This window comes from Chiloscyllium plagiosum, chromosome 5 (genome assembly GCF_004010195.1).
Source record: "Chiloscyllium plagiosum isolate BGI_BamShark_2017 chromosome 5, ASM401019v2, whole genome shotgun sequence".
NCBI lineage: Eukaryota > Metazoa > Chordata > Chondrichthyes > Orectolobiformes > Hemiscylliidae > Chiloscyllium > Chiloscyllium plagiosum.
Genome location: NC_057714.1, coordinates 91226834 through 91243330, shown reverse-complemented (window position 1 = coordinate 91243330; position 16497 = coordinate 91226834). Strand labels below are relative to the sequence as shown.

The following is a 16497-nucleotide window of genomic DNA, read 5'->3' as shown; positions in this document are numbered from 1 at the left end:
ACAGCAATTCGGGCAGCATCCGAGGACAGGCAAAATCGACGTTTCGGGCAAAAGCCCTTCATCAGGAATAAAGGCAGAGAGCCTGAAGCGTGGAGAGATAAGCTAGAGGAGGGTGGGGGTGGGGAGAGAGTAGCATAGAGTACAATGGGTGGGTGGGACACCCGCACCAATCCACCAAATCGCCCCGTGGCTCAACATTTCAACTCCCCCTCCCACTCTGCCGAGGATATGGAGGTGCTGGGCCTCCTCCACCGCCGCTTCCTCACCACCAGACGCATGGAAGAAGCACGCCTCATCTTCCGCCTTGGAACACTTCAACCCCAGGGCATCAATGTGGATTTTAACAGTTTCCTCATTTCCCCTTCCCCCACCTCATCCTAGCTTCTAACCTTCAGAAACTCGATCCCCTGACCTGTCCCCCCTGCCCCGCTCCTTTTCCACCTATCCACTCCACCCTCTCCTCCCTGACCTATCACCTTCATCTCCTTCCCCACTGACCTATTGTACTCTATGCCACTCTCTCCCCACCCCCACCCTCCTCTAGCTTATCTCTCCACGCTTCAGGCTCTCTGCCTTTATTCCTGATGAAGGGCTTTTGCCCGAAACGTCGATTTTGCCTGTCTTCGGATGCTGCCTGAATTGCTGTGCTCTTCCAGCACCACTGATCCAGTCACTGTGTTAAGCCCATCCATTGTGATTGTTATTTCTGCAGACCACTTAATATTTTTTCTAACTATAGAAAGAAACTAATTGGTCAGATTCTTCATTGTTCACTTTTAAGACTGTATCACATTAATCATACTCTACCCAACTACACAAATCCTTACCACAATTGAGACCTAAAACACCATTTCTAAAGCTACTATAAAATCTATCTTCTTCAGAATCATTGAATATATTAGAGGGAATATATTAGAGGGAATAAGTGTGGGTTTTGAGAAGAGGGGAAATGTCGACTTACAAAGCAAATGGCAGCATAATAGGCAGCTATTTCGATACTGATTCTCAGAGTGGGTTAGGACCAAATGCACAAACATAGAAAAACAGTAAAATGATAAAAAGCAAAATAAATGGCTCTTTACTTCATAACAAAACAAATGAATGAACTGCATAATTATAGGTTAGTTCATGTGATTTGATAGCCATTATAAAGGCATAGTTACAAGGAGATAAAAGCTGGAAGCCAAATATTCAGGGATATGTGACTTTTTGAAAGGACAGATAGAAAGAATGTAAGGGTAGCATTATTAGCATAAAATGGAATAAAAATGATAGGAAGAAATAATCTTGGGTTGGAAGATGTAAAATATATATGGGTGAAGGTAAGAAATAACAAGTAGAAGACAACACTGGTGAGAAAGAGTCTGTAGGCCCCCACAGTATGCGATAAACCAATCATGGTTAATCAGGGAAATGAAGACAAGGTGCTAAAAATTAGTGGTAAACGAGAGGATTAGGTTACGTGACAAAGCTGTTCCTTTAGCAAGGTTATGCTATCATACAGTCATAGAGATGTACAGCATGGAAACAGATCCTTTGGTCCAACCCGTCCATGCCAACAATATATCCCAACCCAATCTAGTCCCACATGCCAGCACCCAGCCCATATCCCTCCAAACCCTTCCTATTCATATATCCATCCAAATGCCTCTTAAATGTTGCAATTGTACCAGCCTCCACCACTTCCTCTGGCAACTCATTCCATACACGTACCACCCTCTGTGAAAAAGTTGCCCCTTAGGTCTCTTTTATATCTTTCCCCTCTCACCCTAAACCTATGCCCTTCTGGACTCCCCAACTCCAGGGAAAAGACTTTGTCTATTTACCCTATCTATGCCCCTCATAATTTTGTAAACCACTATAAGGTCACCCCTCAGCCTTCCACACTCCAGGGAAAACAGCCCAGCCTGTTCAGCCTCTCCCTATAGCTCAAACCCTCCAACCCTAGCAACGTCCTTGTAAATCTTTTCTGAACCTTTTCAAGTTTCACAACATCTTTCCGATAGGAAGGAGACCGGAATTGCATGCAATATTCCAACAGTGGCCTAACCAATGTCCTGTACAGCCGCAACATGACCTCCCAACTCCTGTACTCAATATCTGTCTTCTACCTTTGAGCCAGTTATGTATCCAAATGGCTACTTCTCCCTGTGTTCCATGAGATCTAACCTTGCTAATCAGTCTCCCATGGGGAACCTTGTCCATATAGATCATATCTACCGCTCTCTATGTTTTTTTTTCCCCCAGAAAGGTCAGAAACGACACAAACTCTGAAAAGACTGGAAGTGAAGGGTTTTAGGGCCAAGTTGATAATAGCTAACAGAGACTGCCTCAGGCAGGTTTTCAAGTTTAAAAAAACACTTGTACAATGAAAGGGGTGTGGCCAGTTATCCAAGCTCAGCTTTTCTCTGGTTTGGTTTTTCTTTAGTCATGGAAAAGCTGCTGGACCCAGAAATAGGTTCAGGATCGTACTCTCTCTCCGACTTCTATCCTGAAAGAACTTGTGTTTGATTTTACCGTCTCTGCCAAGGGATATTTATGGGAATTGTTGCAAGTATTTGGAACAGCATTATTAAGTTGAGGTGAAATGTTGGGTTTTCAGAGTGGTTTAAGTTATTCTGTATTTTGTTCTCTGTTGTTCGTGTTCCCTTCAGTAATCTTGTAAATAAATTTGGTTTTGTTTAAAACTATGTGGTTTGACCAGATGATTCTCTCCTGGAATATCCACTTTACATCCGCTTAAAGCAACTAGCAAAGTTAGGGTCTGGGTTACCCTCTTGAAGTGTTTGAGGGGATCTGGCCTGGTCCATAACATTTGTTTTTGGGTAGTTTGAAAAAAAAAACTACAAAAAAAAAGTAAAAATAAGCTATGAGGGTTGATTTGCAAATAGTGTCAAGACAGGCAGTAGCAACTTCTTTACAGATACGAAAGTGAAGAGAGTGGCCAAAGTGTGCGTGGGAACATTCCAGAATGAGGAAGTGGCCGGGGAGTTGAATAAATACTTTGCCTCATTCCAAAAATAAATCAATAATCAAGTGGTAAAAAGGGGAAAGGAAATAAATACAGTTAGCATCACTGGAGGGAAAAGTTTTATGGAAACTAATGAGGCTAAAGACTTGCACCTGTTGAGATGCATCATAAAAAGTAGTTACAGAGACAGTAGATGCACTGATAATAACTTTACAAGAATCTTAGATTTAGGATAAGTGCCAGAGTATTGGAAAACTACCAATTTGCATTATCATTACCATTATCCAAAAAGGGAATTTTTTTAAAAAGTCAGTTCGCTTAACATCTGTCCATGGGAAGATGCTGGTATCTAGTTAAAATGATATAATAACCAGGCATTTATAAATACATAATTAATCAAATATAGCCAGCATGGCTTCATGAAGGAAAGATCATTCCTGACAAATTTACTTGAATTCTTTGAGGAACTAACAAGCAGAACAGATAAAGAGGTACTCAACATAAGTACGACCATTTCCCAGCTGCATTCCATTCTCACAAAGGGTCACCACACTCAAAATGGCTGTTTTATCCAACATCTGCATCACTGTTGCATATTTAATAAAGGGGAAACAGTGGGTGTTACATATTTCATTTTCCAGAAGTCATTTGATAATGTACTACACAAGGCTACTAAGTAAGAGTAGTGCTGGGGTAGTATACTAGCACGAGTGAGGATTGGCTAATAGTCAGCATGGTTTTATTAAGAGGTGGTTATGTCTGACCAACCCGATTGAATTTTTTGAAGATGTAACCAGTTGTGTAAATAAGGATGATGCATTCAATGCAGTCTATTTAGAGTTTAGCAAGACTTTTGATAAGTTCCCGTATGGGAGACTGATGGAAAGAGAAGAGCCCATGAGATCCAAGGAAACTTGTTGAAATAGATCAACATTTGACTGAGTTGCAAGATGCATAGGATGATCTTTGAGGAATGTTTGTGTGACTGCAAACCTGCATCCACCAGGATTCCACATGTACCAGTGTTTGGGCCCTTGCTGTCTGTGGTATATAGAAAAAAATTAGCCTTGAACATAGTAGGATTGATCATTAAGTGGGATGATAAATAACGGGGAGGATAGCCTTAGGTTACAGTAGGTTATAGACAGGTTGGTCAGATTGGCTGAGTGGTTAATAGAGCCTATGGGATTCATACCTTTATTAGCCGAGGCACAGGTTTTAGGGGCAGGGATCCGTGCCAGAATTGTATAAAAAGTTCATTAAACCACAGCGAGAGTACTGTGAGCTGTTCCAGAATCAATATTATAAGACAGATGTGACTGCACTGGAGAGAATGCAGAGAAGATTTACCAAGATACCCAGGCAGAAGAGATTTAGTTGTGAACAGAGACTGGATAGGCTAGGATTGTTTTCCTCAGAGTTACAGGAGACCTACAGGGACATGATTGAGATGTATAAAGTTATGAGGGGGACAGGATTAAACTTTTCCAGTTGGTGGAGGGCTCAGTGACTAGGGAACATAGATTTAGGGTCAGAGGGGATGTAACAAAAAATGTTTTCACCCAGAGGGTGGTGGGAATCTGGAACTCACCGTCTTTAAGGGTGGTAGAGGCAGAAACCCTTAAAGCATTTAAGAAGCATTTAGATGTGCACTTGTGATACCAAAGCATAGAAAGCTATGAGCCAAGTGCTGGATATTGGAATTAGAATAGGTAGATGGCTGGTTTTGACCAGTGCAGACTATATGGGCCTGGGTGCCTTTTTCTGTGCTGTAGACCCCTATGACTATATAAGGGGAGAAAATTTGGGAATAAGGGGGAGTTTTCAGGAAAGCTAGTGGAGTGCTGCACGGATCAGTGCCAAGGCTATAACTTATTTACAATATAAAGTATTGACTTGAATGCGGAAAGTGAAGGCACTATACCCAAGATTGGTGATGTCACAAACATAGACGGGAATGCAAATTTGAAGATGACAAAGAGTTTGCAGAGGGATATAGACAGGTTAAGTATCAGAGTTATACAGCACAGAAAAGGCTATTCGGTCCAACTTGTCCACGCCAACCAGGTTTCCTAAACTAAACTAGTCCCATTTGTCCGTGTATGGCCCATATCTCTCTGAACCTTTCTATTTATGTACCATCCAGATGCCTTTCAAATGTTGTAATTTTACCAGCTTCACCACCTCTTCTGGTAGTTCTTTTCAGACACGCACCAACCTCTGCGTAAACAGCTGCTCATCAGGTCCCTTTTGAATCGTTCCCCTCTCACCTTAAACCTATGCACTCTAGTTTTGGACTCCTCTACCCTGGAAAAAAGATCTTGGCTATCCACCTTATCTAAACCCCTTTAAGGTCACCTGTCAGCCATTAACACTCCAGAGAAAAATGCCCCAGTCTCTTCAGCCTCTCCCTTTAGCTCAAACCCTGCAATGCCGGCAACAACCTTGTAAATCTTTTCTCCACCCTCTCAAGTTTAACAATACCTTTCCAATAGCAGGGCAACCAGATTCATACATAGTATTCTAAAAGTGGCCTCACCAATGTCCTGTACAGCCACAACATGACAGCCTAACTCCTACATTCAATATTCTGACCAATGAAGGCAAGCTTCAAACTTACTAACCATACCTACAATATTCACATCCAAATAATTTATATAATGACAAAAAGCAGTGGACCCAGCACCGATCTTTCTGGCACACTACCGGTTACAAGCCTCCAGTCCGAAAAACAACCCTCAACCAGCATGCTCTGTCTCCTACCTTCAAGCCAGTTTGTATCCAATTGGCTAGCTCCCCCAGCTTCCATGCGATCTAACCTTGCTAATCAGTCTACCATACCAAACCTTATCAAACATTTTGCTGAAGTCCATATGGATCACATCCACTGCTCTGCCTTCATTAATCTTCTTTGTCACCTCTTCAAAATACTCAATCAAGTTAGTGAGACACAATTTCCCCACACACAAAGTAACGTTGCCTATCCCAAATCAATCCTTGCCATTCAAAATTCACGTAAATCCTGTCTCTCCGAATCTCCTCCAACACCTTACCCACCAGTGACATCAGGCTCACTGGTCAGTAGTTCCCTGGATTTTCCTTACTACCTTTCTTACCTAACATCCAGTCTTTCGGCATTTCATCCGTGGCTGTCAATGATACAAGTATTTCAGCAAGGGGAAGAAAGTGAGGACTGTAGATGCTAGAGATCAGAGTTAGAAAGTGTGGCAGTGGAAAAGCACAGCAGGTCAGGCAGCATCTGAGGAACAGGAGAGTCGGCATTTCAAACATAAGCTTTTCCAGGCCACACCTTTTGACTCACTATCTCAGCAAGGGGTCCAGCAATCTCTTCTCTAGCTTCCCTCAAAGGTCTGGGATACGCCTGATCAGGTCCCACGAATTTATCTACTTTTATGCGTTTTGACTCCAACAACTCCTCTTCTGAAATATGGACACTTTTCAAGACATCACTATTTATTTCTCCAAATTCCATAGCTTCCACGTCCTTCTCCACAGTAAATACTGATGCAAATATCTCACGCATATGTGGTTCCACAGATACAGGACCCCTATTCTCTCCCTAGTTACTCTTTTGCCTTTAATGTACTTACAAAATCTATTTGGATTCTCCTTAACCCTACTTGCCAAGGCTCTCTCATGTCCCCTTTTTGCCCTCCAGATTTCCCTCTTAAGTATATACCTACTTCCCTTATACTCCTCGCCGGATTCACTCAATTTTAGCTGTCTATACCTGACATATGCCTCCTTCGTTTTCTTGACCAGAGCCACAGTTTTTCTACTCATCCAGCATTCCTGACATCTAACAACCATTCCCTTTGCAATAACAGGAACATACTGTCTCTGAACTCTCAGTATCTCATTTTTGAAGGCGTCCCAATTTTCAACCTTCCCCCTACCTGCGAACAGCCTCCCACAATCATCTTTTGAAAGTTCCTGCCTTATACGGTCAAAATTGGCCTTGATCCAAATTAGAACTTTAACTTTTAGATAGGAACATCCTTCTCTATAATGGTTTTAAAACGAATAGAATTATGATCACTTGCCTCCAAAGTGCTCCCCCATTGCCACCTCAGTCACTTGCCCTATCGTATTTTACAAGAGAAGGTCAAGTTTTGCTCTCTCTAGGAAGTACATCCACATACTGATTAAGAACATTTTCTTACATAGTCTTAAATTCATCTTCATCCAAGCCCTTAAGAGTATGGCAGCTCCAGTCTACAGTTAGAAAGTTAAAATCCCCTACATTATAACCCTTTCATTCCTACATATGTGAGATCTCCTTGTATATACCTTCTTATATACAAGTAATTGGGTAAAAGGTTGGATATTCAAGTCCCTGAAGGCACTAACTTAGCTTTTAATGAAACTAACTTTGTCATTCATTGCAACCTCCCATTAAGACAGACTCGACGCACAATATCAGAGTATTACATAACAAAGTTGAAACTTTATTGCTGGAACAGCACAGCAGGTCAGGCAGTATCCAGGGAACAGGAGATTTGACGTTTCGGGCACAGGCCCTTCTTCAGGAAGATTCGGCCTGTGCCCGAAACGTCGAATCTCCTGTTCCCTGGATGCTGCCTGACCTGCTGTGCTGTTCTAGCAATAAAGTTTCAACTTTGATCTCCAGCATCTGCAGACCTCACTTTCTCCTATTACATAACAAAAGATAACATGCATGACTTAAAAATGGAGACAGAATTACATCTGTACATCCTGTTCTAAATATTCTCTCTCACTTCAAGATAGTGGGCTGAATATTCCCTTAAAATGACACTTTGAAGACTTTCATGATTTCCCTTTGTGATCCTGAACAATGTTTCTCACATAATCTTGTGCTCAACAGCCAAAGAAGAACTCACCAGTTCCAGGACTTTACGGCATTCACAACTGGAGTACCATTCTTAAACCCCCATCAGCCAGAGTTTCAAATAATGCCAGCCCAGTCTTAAGCATTGTTATGGACCAGACCAAACCACTTCAAAATATGTGAGGAGGATAGCCTAGACCCTAACCTTTTCTTAGTTTAAAGACAAGTGCCAGGTGTTATATTCCAGATACAATTCAAATCGGTCAAACTATCAGTCTTGCAGCAAAACACACTTCATACATAGGTTATAATTAAAAAAACAACAAAAGAAAGAATTGGAGTAACTTTACTCTATTGGACAAATTAATGGAAAAACGGATTAGTTAACTACTAAACAGTAACTGCACCCTTGGCAAAGGCAAATTCAGTAAAATCGAATGTTTCACATGCAATTCCAGCAGCAGAACTCCCAGTAACAGAGAATGAATAAATAACTTCCACATCCAGCTTTAAAACCCCTGCAGCAACTGCTACTGAAGGCTAAAACTAAAAAAAACCTGGTTCTATAGGAGCTTAATCCTACCCATTCAGGCTATTTCTTTTATACCAACTTTAAAAATCCCAAAGCCTCACAAGCTGTTTTGGGAGCAGACTGCTCATCACCTCTGATCCAACCTTTCTTCTACCATCCTCAATACAGCATGCAGCATCTCCCCTTAGTGGCTCACACATCCCCAAACTACTCACCTTCCTGGGCTCTGCATCTCCTACTCATTCATTTGGGATACTTCATCTTCTTGACCAAACATGGACCAGTCCCCTGACTGAATGAAGGACTCATCACTTTAGACAATCACATGCAGCCATTTGATTCAAACACATATAGTATGCTTGCTGTGTAAGCTGCTGACACATGCTCTGGTTTTGACCATGAACGTAGCACTTATCCATACTTTGTCCACACTTTGACTGTTCATTGCTGGCAAACATAACAAGCTTCCTAGCTTTCTGTTTGCGCTAAATAGCGAGATGCTGTAATCATCCAGGCTAGTGCAAAGTGAGTGGGTACTAACAAAGCAACCTAAGAGACCAAAGATACACCCTGTTCTGATGCATTAGATGTGTAGGTGTCCCTGCATTTGAAAATCATACAAACAAAAGTATTGTAATGTAAGGTGACAGTGAGTTCCAAAGTATGACATTTAAGGGCTGAACTGTATTATATGATCATGGTACCACACAGATGAACATATGGTGAGAAGTTTGTTGATACCAATCTCAGTGGACAGAAGGTGTAGACAAATACTGTCAATGAAAAAGGGCTGAGACATTGGGGAATGCTGGCCAAAATGGAAGCCTACAGGAGACACGAGCAAGCTGCAGCCATCAGGTTACCACTCTGACTTTCGAGTCTGGAATTGTCACAGTCTATTTTCTAGGAGAAAGGGAGGACTTCAGATGCTGAAGCTCAGAGTCGAGGGTGTAGTGCTGGAAAAGCTCAGCAAGTTAGGCAGCATCTGAGGGGCAGGAGAATCGACAGTTCAGGCATAAGCCCTTCATCAGGAATCTGACCGGCTGTGTTTTTCCAGCACTACACTCTCGACAGTCTATTTTTTCCTCTGGTATCTGGAAAAATAGCATACCTGCAAGTAAGTGAGGTGAGATTAGGTAATAAAAAAGATGCCATGAATAGTCCCCTCACTGCTCAGTGCTGAGCCTCTCTTCTAATTGTTAAAACCTTAAATGGGAAGAAAACTGGGCTTGTCTTTCTGAATAACAACAATGTCGTTTTTTCACTCTTGCTGTATTTTCCCAACATGCCCACGATTTCCCTTGTCATTCAAAGACTGAGAAAATTCAGCCCTGTATTTGTCCTGAAGGGAAAACAACAGGGAAAAGGGCAAGGAGAGAACAAAAATTAACTGCCATCATAGCAAGGTAGAAAAAGCCAGACTTCAAAAATCTGTGTATCTTTGTTCAAGTGTTTCTAAGTACTTACCCACCCGCCCAGAGATCGAGCAAAAATAGCCACTTATTTATCACAAATGTCTTCAGCCCTCCCAAACTGGATCCTAGCTGGTCAACTTACTTCTCCACCTGTCTACCTAGTGTTCTTCCCATCGTACCTGCTCAACTTACTAGTCGTAGGTCTTCCTAGATAGCCAAGATACAACCAAAAATGTTTAGTGCAGAGTGAAAGAAAGGGAGAACTGAACTACAAGAGAGGGTTTTCAAAAGGTTTGGTACAGGAAATCAAAAGTACCAGAAATAAAATAAGGGAAAGAGTCAAAACTAAACTCTCAGATTCTACTATGATAGTCCTTGCAAATTTACATTCTTTCTCACAACCTGGACAACTTGCATATTTACTGCCTAAATTGCATTACCAGATAGCAAATGTCATGTAACACCTAAACGATGATACAATTTAATCTTCTCTTCAAGTACTGCAATTATTGCTGCATTACCTGCGCAATGGTAGGGATTTGAGTCTGGGAATTCTGAGCTTGTAATTGGATAGATTCACTATCTGTGGCGGAATCTGTTACACTGCCATCTTGGTGAGATTCAACTACTGATTCCATGGTCATTTGTCTAAAAAGAAAAATAAATCGTAAGTGACACACAATTCAAAAGTATTTCACATCACGTACACAGAACACAGTGATGGTTTATTAGAATCATTGTATCATAGAAGATCTACAGTGTGGAAGCAAGTCATTTGGCCCATCAACTACATATAGACTCTCCTAAGAGCAAACCCATACAGACATGGAGAGAACATACAAACTTCACGCAGAAAGTTCCCCAGGGATGGAATCAAACCCAGGTCCCTCGCGCTGTGAGGCAGCAGTGCTAATCACTGAGCCCACCATGCCATCTGCATTTAATCATCATTTAGTTTTCTTTTTCAAACCTGTTAGATATATTCTATTTGGTAGTAGAGTGTGAGATGGAGGGGTGAGGATGTGAATGGAATTCTGGAAGGTCCAGTTTAGTTTATATTGTGCCTATCTTCTGTACTCCCAATTTTATTAACAATTTATCATAATTTCTGTATGATATTCTGTGTTTCCAATACAGAATATCATACATAAATTTACAACAAATTGTTAACAACAAAGAATGGTTGGAATTTACTCTCCAGATGAGCAATAGCCATCATTCCATATGCTTATCCTGCTCCAATACCTCTACTTGCTTTTCATTGAATTAATTATCTAATCCAGCCCGTGTGGCAACTGTACTCCTATAAGTGCTATTTAGGTAGGGAGTTCCAGGATTTTGACCCAGAGTCCATGAAGAAATAATTCCATGTCAGCATGCAATCTTATGTAACAGGGAATTTGAACGTGGCAGTGTACCCAGCTGCTGCCTATGCTCTAAATGGTGGAGATTATTGATTTGGAAGATGCTGATAGAGATATAGAGTTTTCACAGCAGGGAAGGAGACCTTAGGCTCACCGAGTCTATGCCGGTCATCAAATATTCACCTATACTTGCATATGGCCCATAACCTTGTATGGCTACAGCATTTCAAGTCCTCATCTAAGTTACCCTTATCTGTCTTGAGGGTTCCTGCCTCTACCACACATTCAGTGTGATTTGTACAAATTGAATGAGTAGGCAAATACATGGCAACTGAAGTACGATGTGGATAAATGAGGTTGTTCACTTTGGAAGTGAAAACAGGAAGTCGGATTGTTACCTGAAGGGTGATAGATTGGAATAGGGGGAGGTGCAACAAGACCTGGACATCTTTCTGTATCAGTCAACAAAAGTGAGCATTGCAGGTGAAACAGCCAGCGAAGGCGGCAAAAAGTATGTTGGCCTTTATAGCAAGAGGATTTAAGTACAGGAGCAGGATGTCTTGCTGCATTGTACAGGATCTTGCTGTGACCACATCTGGAATGTTATGTCCAATTGAGGTTTCCTTACCTAAGAAAGGATGTTCTAGCTATGGAGGGAATGCAATTAAGGTTCACTAGAGTGACTGCTGGGATGGCAGGACTTAAGAATAAGGAAAAACTGGATCAGTTAAGATTATATTCACTAGAGTTTATAAGAATAAGAGGGGATATCATAGAAGCCTATAAATTCCAACATGACTGGACAGGATCTTTGCAAAAAGGATGCTTCCGGTGCTTGGGGAGTCATAGGCCATTGAGGACTGAGAAGGAGTTTATAAAATCATAAGGGGCTTGGATAGGGTAAATAGACAAGGTCTTTTCCCTGGGTTGGAGGAGTCCAGAACTGAAGGATATAGGTTTAGGGTGAGAGGGGAAGTTTTAAAAAGGGACCTAAGGGGCAACTTTTTCATGCAAAGGCTGGTGCACATATGAAATGAGCTGCCACAGAAGTGGTGGAGGCTGGTACAATTACAACATTAAAAAAGGTGCCTGAATGGGTATATGAATCGGAAAAGTTTAGAGGGATATGGCCAAGTGCTGGCAAATTTGACTAGATTAATTCTGGATATCTGGTCGGCATGGACAAATTGGACCGAAGGATCTGTTTCCATGCTGTTAATCACTGTGACTCTATGATTCTATGACTCAAATACTGGCAGTTCGAAAACCCCTGTGTGGGTGGCACGGTGGCACAGCAGTTAGCACTGCTGCCTCACAGTGCCGGAGACCCGGGTTCAATTCCCGCCTCAGGCGACTGTGTGGAGTTTGCACGTTGTCCCCGTGTCTGCGTGGGTTTCCTCTGGGTGCTCCGGTTTCCTCCCACAGTCCAAAGACCTGCAGGTCAGGTGAATTGGCCATGCTAAATTGCCCATAGTGTTAGTTAAGGGGTAAATGTAGGAGTATGGGTGGGTTGCGCTTCGGCGGGTCGGTGTGGACTTGTTGGGCCAAAGGGCCTATTTCCACACTGTAATGTAATCTAATCTAATCTAAAAAGTCTCTTTCTGTCTGTCCTAAGACTTCAACCGTATATTTTTAGCCCTTATTCTCGAACAATCACAGGAAATGGGCTGTTTTAAATTACTTTGGCTTAAAGATCTCTGTTGTTAATTAAAACAATCACAATTTCCCCAAGTCTTTCTTGAAATTCCCCCACCCCACCCCACAATCAGGCAGTGGCCTCGTGAATACATATTGTGCACACAGCATGGCAACTGTGATTTTGCTGGTAGAATAGAATTTTATATTCTCTAACCCTCAATGTAAACTTTAATTTTCCATAGCTTTCTTTTGATACTATCTACTTGACGTGCAATTTTAATGTCTTATGAAGTTAAATATTCAAAACCCTCTGCTCTTTCATGTTATCCACTTTTACCCCCATCAGGTTAACTAACTAGCTATTTATAACCTTATTTTTCCGAGGACCTTTCAAATCTAGCGGCGGCACAGCAGTGTAATGGTTACATTGCTGCCACACAGCGCCAGGGACCTTGGTTCAATTCCAGCCTCAGGTGGCTGTCTGTGTGAAGTTCGCACATTCTCCCACTGTCTGCGTTGGCTTCCTCCCACAGTCTAAAGATGTGCAGGTTAGGTGGATTGGTAATGCTAAATTTCCCCATAGTGTCCAGAGATATGCAGGCTGGGTGGATAAGCCATGGGAAATGTGGGGTCAGAGAGAGATGGAGTTGGGTCTGGGTGGGATGCTCTTCAGAGGGTCAGTGTGGATCCGAAGGTCCGTATCACCCCATTCCACTGTAGGGGTCTGTCTACCTTCAGTATGAAAAGATTCTACCAACTTAGCCATCCAACAAACTTTGGAATTGTTTCTCTGGGAAGGGCAATCCCAAAACCTAGAAATAAACTTCATTACACAGCCTCTTAAAAAAAAAATTTAAATAGTATGCACATATTAAAGAATACTTCTGATTTATCAGTGGACAAATATAGCATATTAGTGAAGCACATAGACCAGAAAGGTGCAAGGTTAAATCCTTGGATTATATTGCAAGTGATGTTAATCAATATGGATGCCACAACAGAAACTGATGTCGTCAGGTCAAGGAGAACACACACATGGATACTGTTAAACCATTTGGTGAGCAACCTTGATTGAACCTAATATGCTGTGAACTGAAGAATAGTTACTTGAGCAAGACATAACTGACTGAAGTTACCCAGAAATTAATACAAAATCACTATTGAACTGAAATAGGATGTTTTAAGAATAGTTGATATTAAAGAATTCATGTTTTAAAATTATGACCCTAAACTATCAAAATCATTAGCAATCTTGAATGCCCAATTTATCTTCTTTGAAGCTACTGCATTTAAAAGTTTGCATATATATAAAAGACAATCAAACTCCAAAAGATACTCACCCTGAGTTTCCAAGGTTGCTGTGTTTGTATGCAGTCACTTATCTATTTAGCAAAAATAGATTTCTCTTTTGACGTGCTTCAGAAATATTTTTGTATCAATTATGAAGATATCAGCGACATTCTGCCATCTTAGTATTTCAAGTTCATTCAGTTGCTTCCTTTATGAAAGAAAAATGCAGGGCATAAACTTAGAGAAACAGTTGCAGATAAGCAATGATGGATTGGGAATAAAATTAACCTTTAAATCGATTTTGTAAACAGATCTGAGGTGTTTACTAAAATATTATTACCTAGTTCTTATAGCAAATCTGCATTTTTTAAAAATTCTTTTCCATTTATTCTTGAGTTACATACATTACTTTTTATTCTTTGAATAATGTCCTGGATCCAAATTAAGCACAAGAGGCTAGTGAGATTCCTAATCAACTTGAATACTTTAAGAGGGATTCCATTGGCTCCCAAAGACATACCCACAGTCGGTTTATAGCATTGATGACTTCAGCTTGAAATACATGTTTGACAAGTTGGTTCAGAATGCGATGCTTTGGCAGTCATTCAATCATATGTGTGAATTCATGATTCAGGATATGGTTAAAATGGTCTGCCCATTGAGAGAGTCTCATGTCTGTTTATTAGGAGATAGTGATCAGTTCCTATGAGATAGGTTTGTACTATCATTTTTGGAGAGCCTCCAGGTTGAAAGGCAGGTCATAAAGCTCTGTAGCCTTATTCTCTCAACAATGCACCTTCACCTCGCTTTGTTTGACCTGTGGTATGTATTTTGTTTGATGGTGGCTGGACTTTCTTGCTGGTGACGTTTTTTGTCAGGAAATGTTGGATCTATACATGTTGTGGATATTCAAAGTCTCAGCTATATAATGGTCATTCTTGTCAAATCAACTTTCATGAATGTTTTGGCACACAATAAGCAAGATTCCTCTAATCCTTCCTTAAATGCTTTGATTGTATTGGTTTCAAAAATCACTTGTGGTTCTGCATCCATATTTTACTCATCTTTTGAATCAATTTTTTTTCCTCCAAGTTTCCTCTAGTACTATATTCAAATTTTCTCCTCTTCCACTCCTAGTAAAAATAACCTTTACTATTAATTAACTTCAATATTTGAATATTTCTGTAGGAATCTACATTGTATTGACATTCTCTACTGCAATCAATGTCTAGTTCACATATTTCATTATGACTGTTCTCATCACTGATATTATCTCAGCAAATTTAGGCTGTCCATATCTTCTAAAATGGGGTGATTAAAAATGTACACAATATTTCCCTGTGGTACAAATATCATCTTGTGTTCACTAACCCCCTGCTTTTATATTAAATGATTAAATATAAAACATACCTTCATTCTAATTTTCAACATTTTACAGCTGTTATTTAAGATTTGTGTCTGAGTTAGGGAGATTAAGAATCTACCAGAATTTCATGTCTAGTTGCTATTTTTTGATCCTGAAAATGCAACAGCTCCATTCAAGAAAGGAGGCAGAGCGTGCCAAATGACAGACCAGTTAGTCAACATCTGTCACTGGAAAAGTATGAGAGGCCAGTATAAACCAGGTAGTACCAGGAGACTTCAAAAATCATAACAATCAGTAACAGTCAAGCATGGCCCTGGAAAAGGGAAAAATGTGTTTGACAAATTCATTACAATTCCAAAAGGATGTACCAAATAGGGTGGAAAAAGTAAATGTAATGAATTTAGATTTACAAATTTATGCCACATAAAACATTCATAGAATCATGCAGCACAGAAGATACCCTTCAGCCCATCAAGTCTGCACTGACAAAAAAAAAACTATTGTAAATCCACACTAGTAGCATTTTCCAGCACTTGTCCCATAGCATTGAAAGTTTTGACATGTCATGGGCTCATCCAAATATCTTTTAAAGTTTCCTGCCTCAACTAGTCTCGAGGACAGTGCATTACAGATGCCCACCATCCTCTGGGCAAAACATTTCCTCAAATTCCCCCCTAAATATCCTGCCTTTTATCTTAAAATTATGCCTCTCTTATTATTGACCCTTCAACTATGGGGGAGGCAGTTACTTCCTATTACCTTATCGAAGCCCCTTAATCTTATACACCATATTCAGTCCCCTGTCAGCCTTCTCTCCTACAAAGAAAAACCCCAAATAAATGCAGCCTTTCTTCATGAGTAAGTGAGTGAGTTATTTATTGTCACATACCTAAATAAAAAAAGTGTTTTGTTGCTACAATCCAACATCATTTTGAGTTACAAAAAGAAGTTACATAAATAGGGTTCATCTTCGATAGAAGGGGTCCTCAAGACCTCAAGGTCTTTACAAGATATCCTGGGCCTCAAGGAGTGAGGCCTGCCAAGAGTCCCTATTCTAGGCATACCACAGTCAGGAGGCCCCAGTCCAGGC

At 40.8% G+C, this 16497-nt stretch overlaps 1 protein-coding gene across 3 annotated transcripts in view; it reads right to left on the bottom strand.

Annotated features, from left to right (window-relative positions):
* LOC122550087 (cAMP-responsive element modulator-like) overlaps nucleotides 1-15823 on the bottom strand; it is a 144029-nt gene extending 128206 nt beyond the window's left edge. The window contains exons 1-2 of one of the 3 annotated variants that reach the window (XR_006311740.1): nucleotides 14092-15782; nucleotides 10271-10397 (exon numbers count right to left, since the gene is read on the bottom strand). Coding sequence is in view for 2 of the 3 variants with exons in the window: in XM_043690639.1 (XP_043546574.1) it covers nucleotides 10271-10393 (123 nt within the window). In the remaining variant the exon portion in view is untranslated. Of the gene's footprint in view, nucleotides 1-10270; nucleotides 10398-14091 lie in introns of all 3 variants that reach the window. The other 2 variants (XM_043690639.1, XM_043690638.1) reach the window with 2 other exon arrangements.
* Nucleotides 15824-16497: the final 674 nt, after the last annotated feature.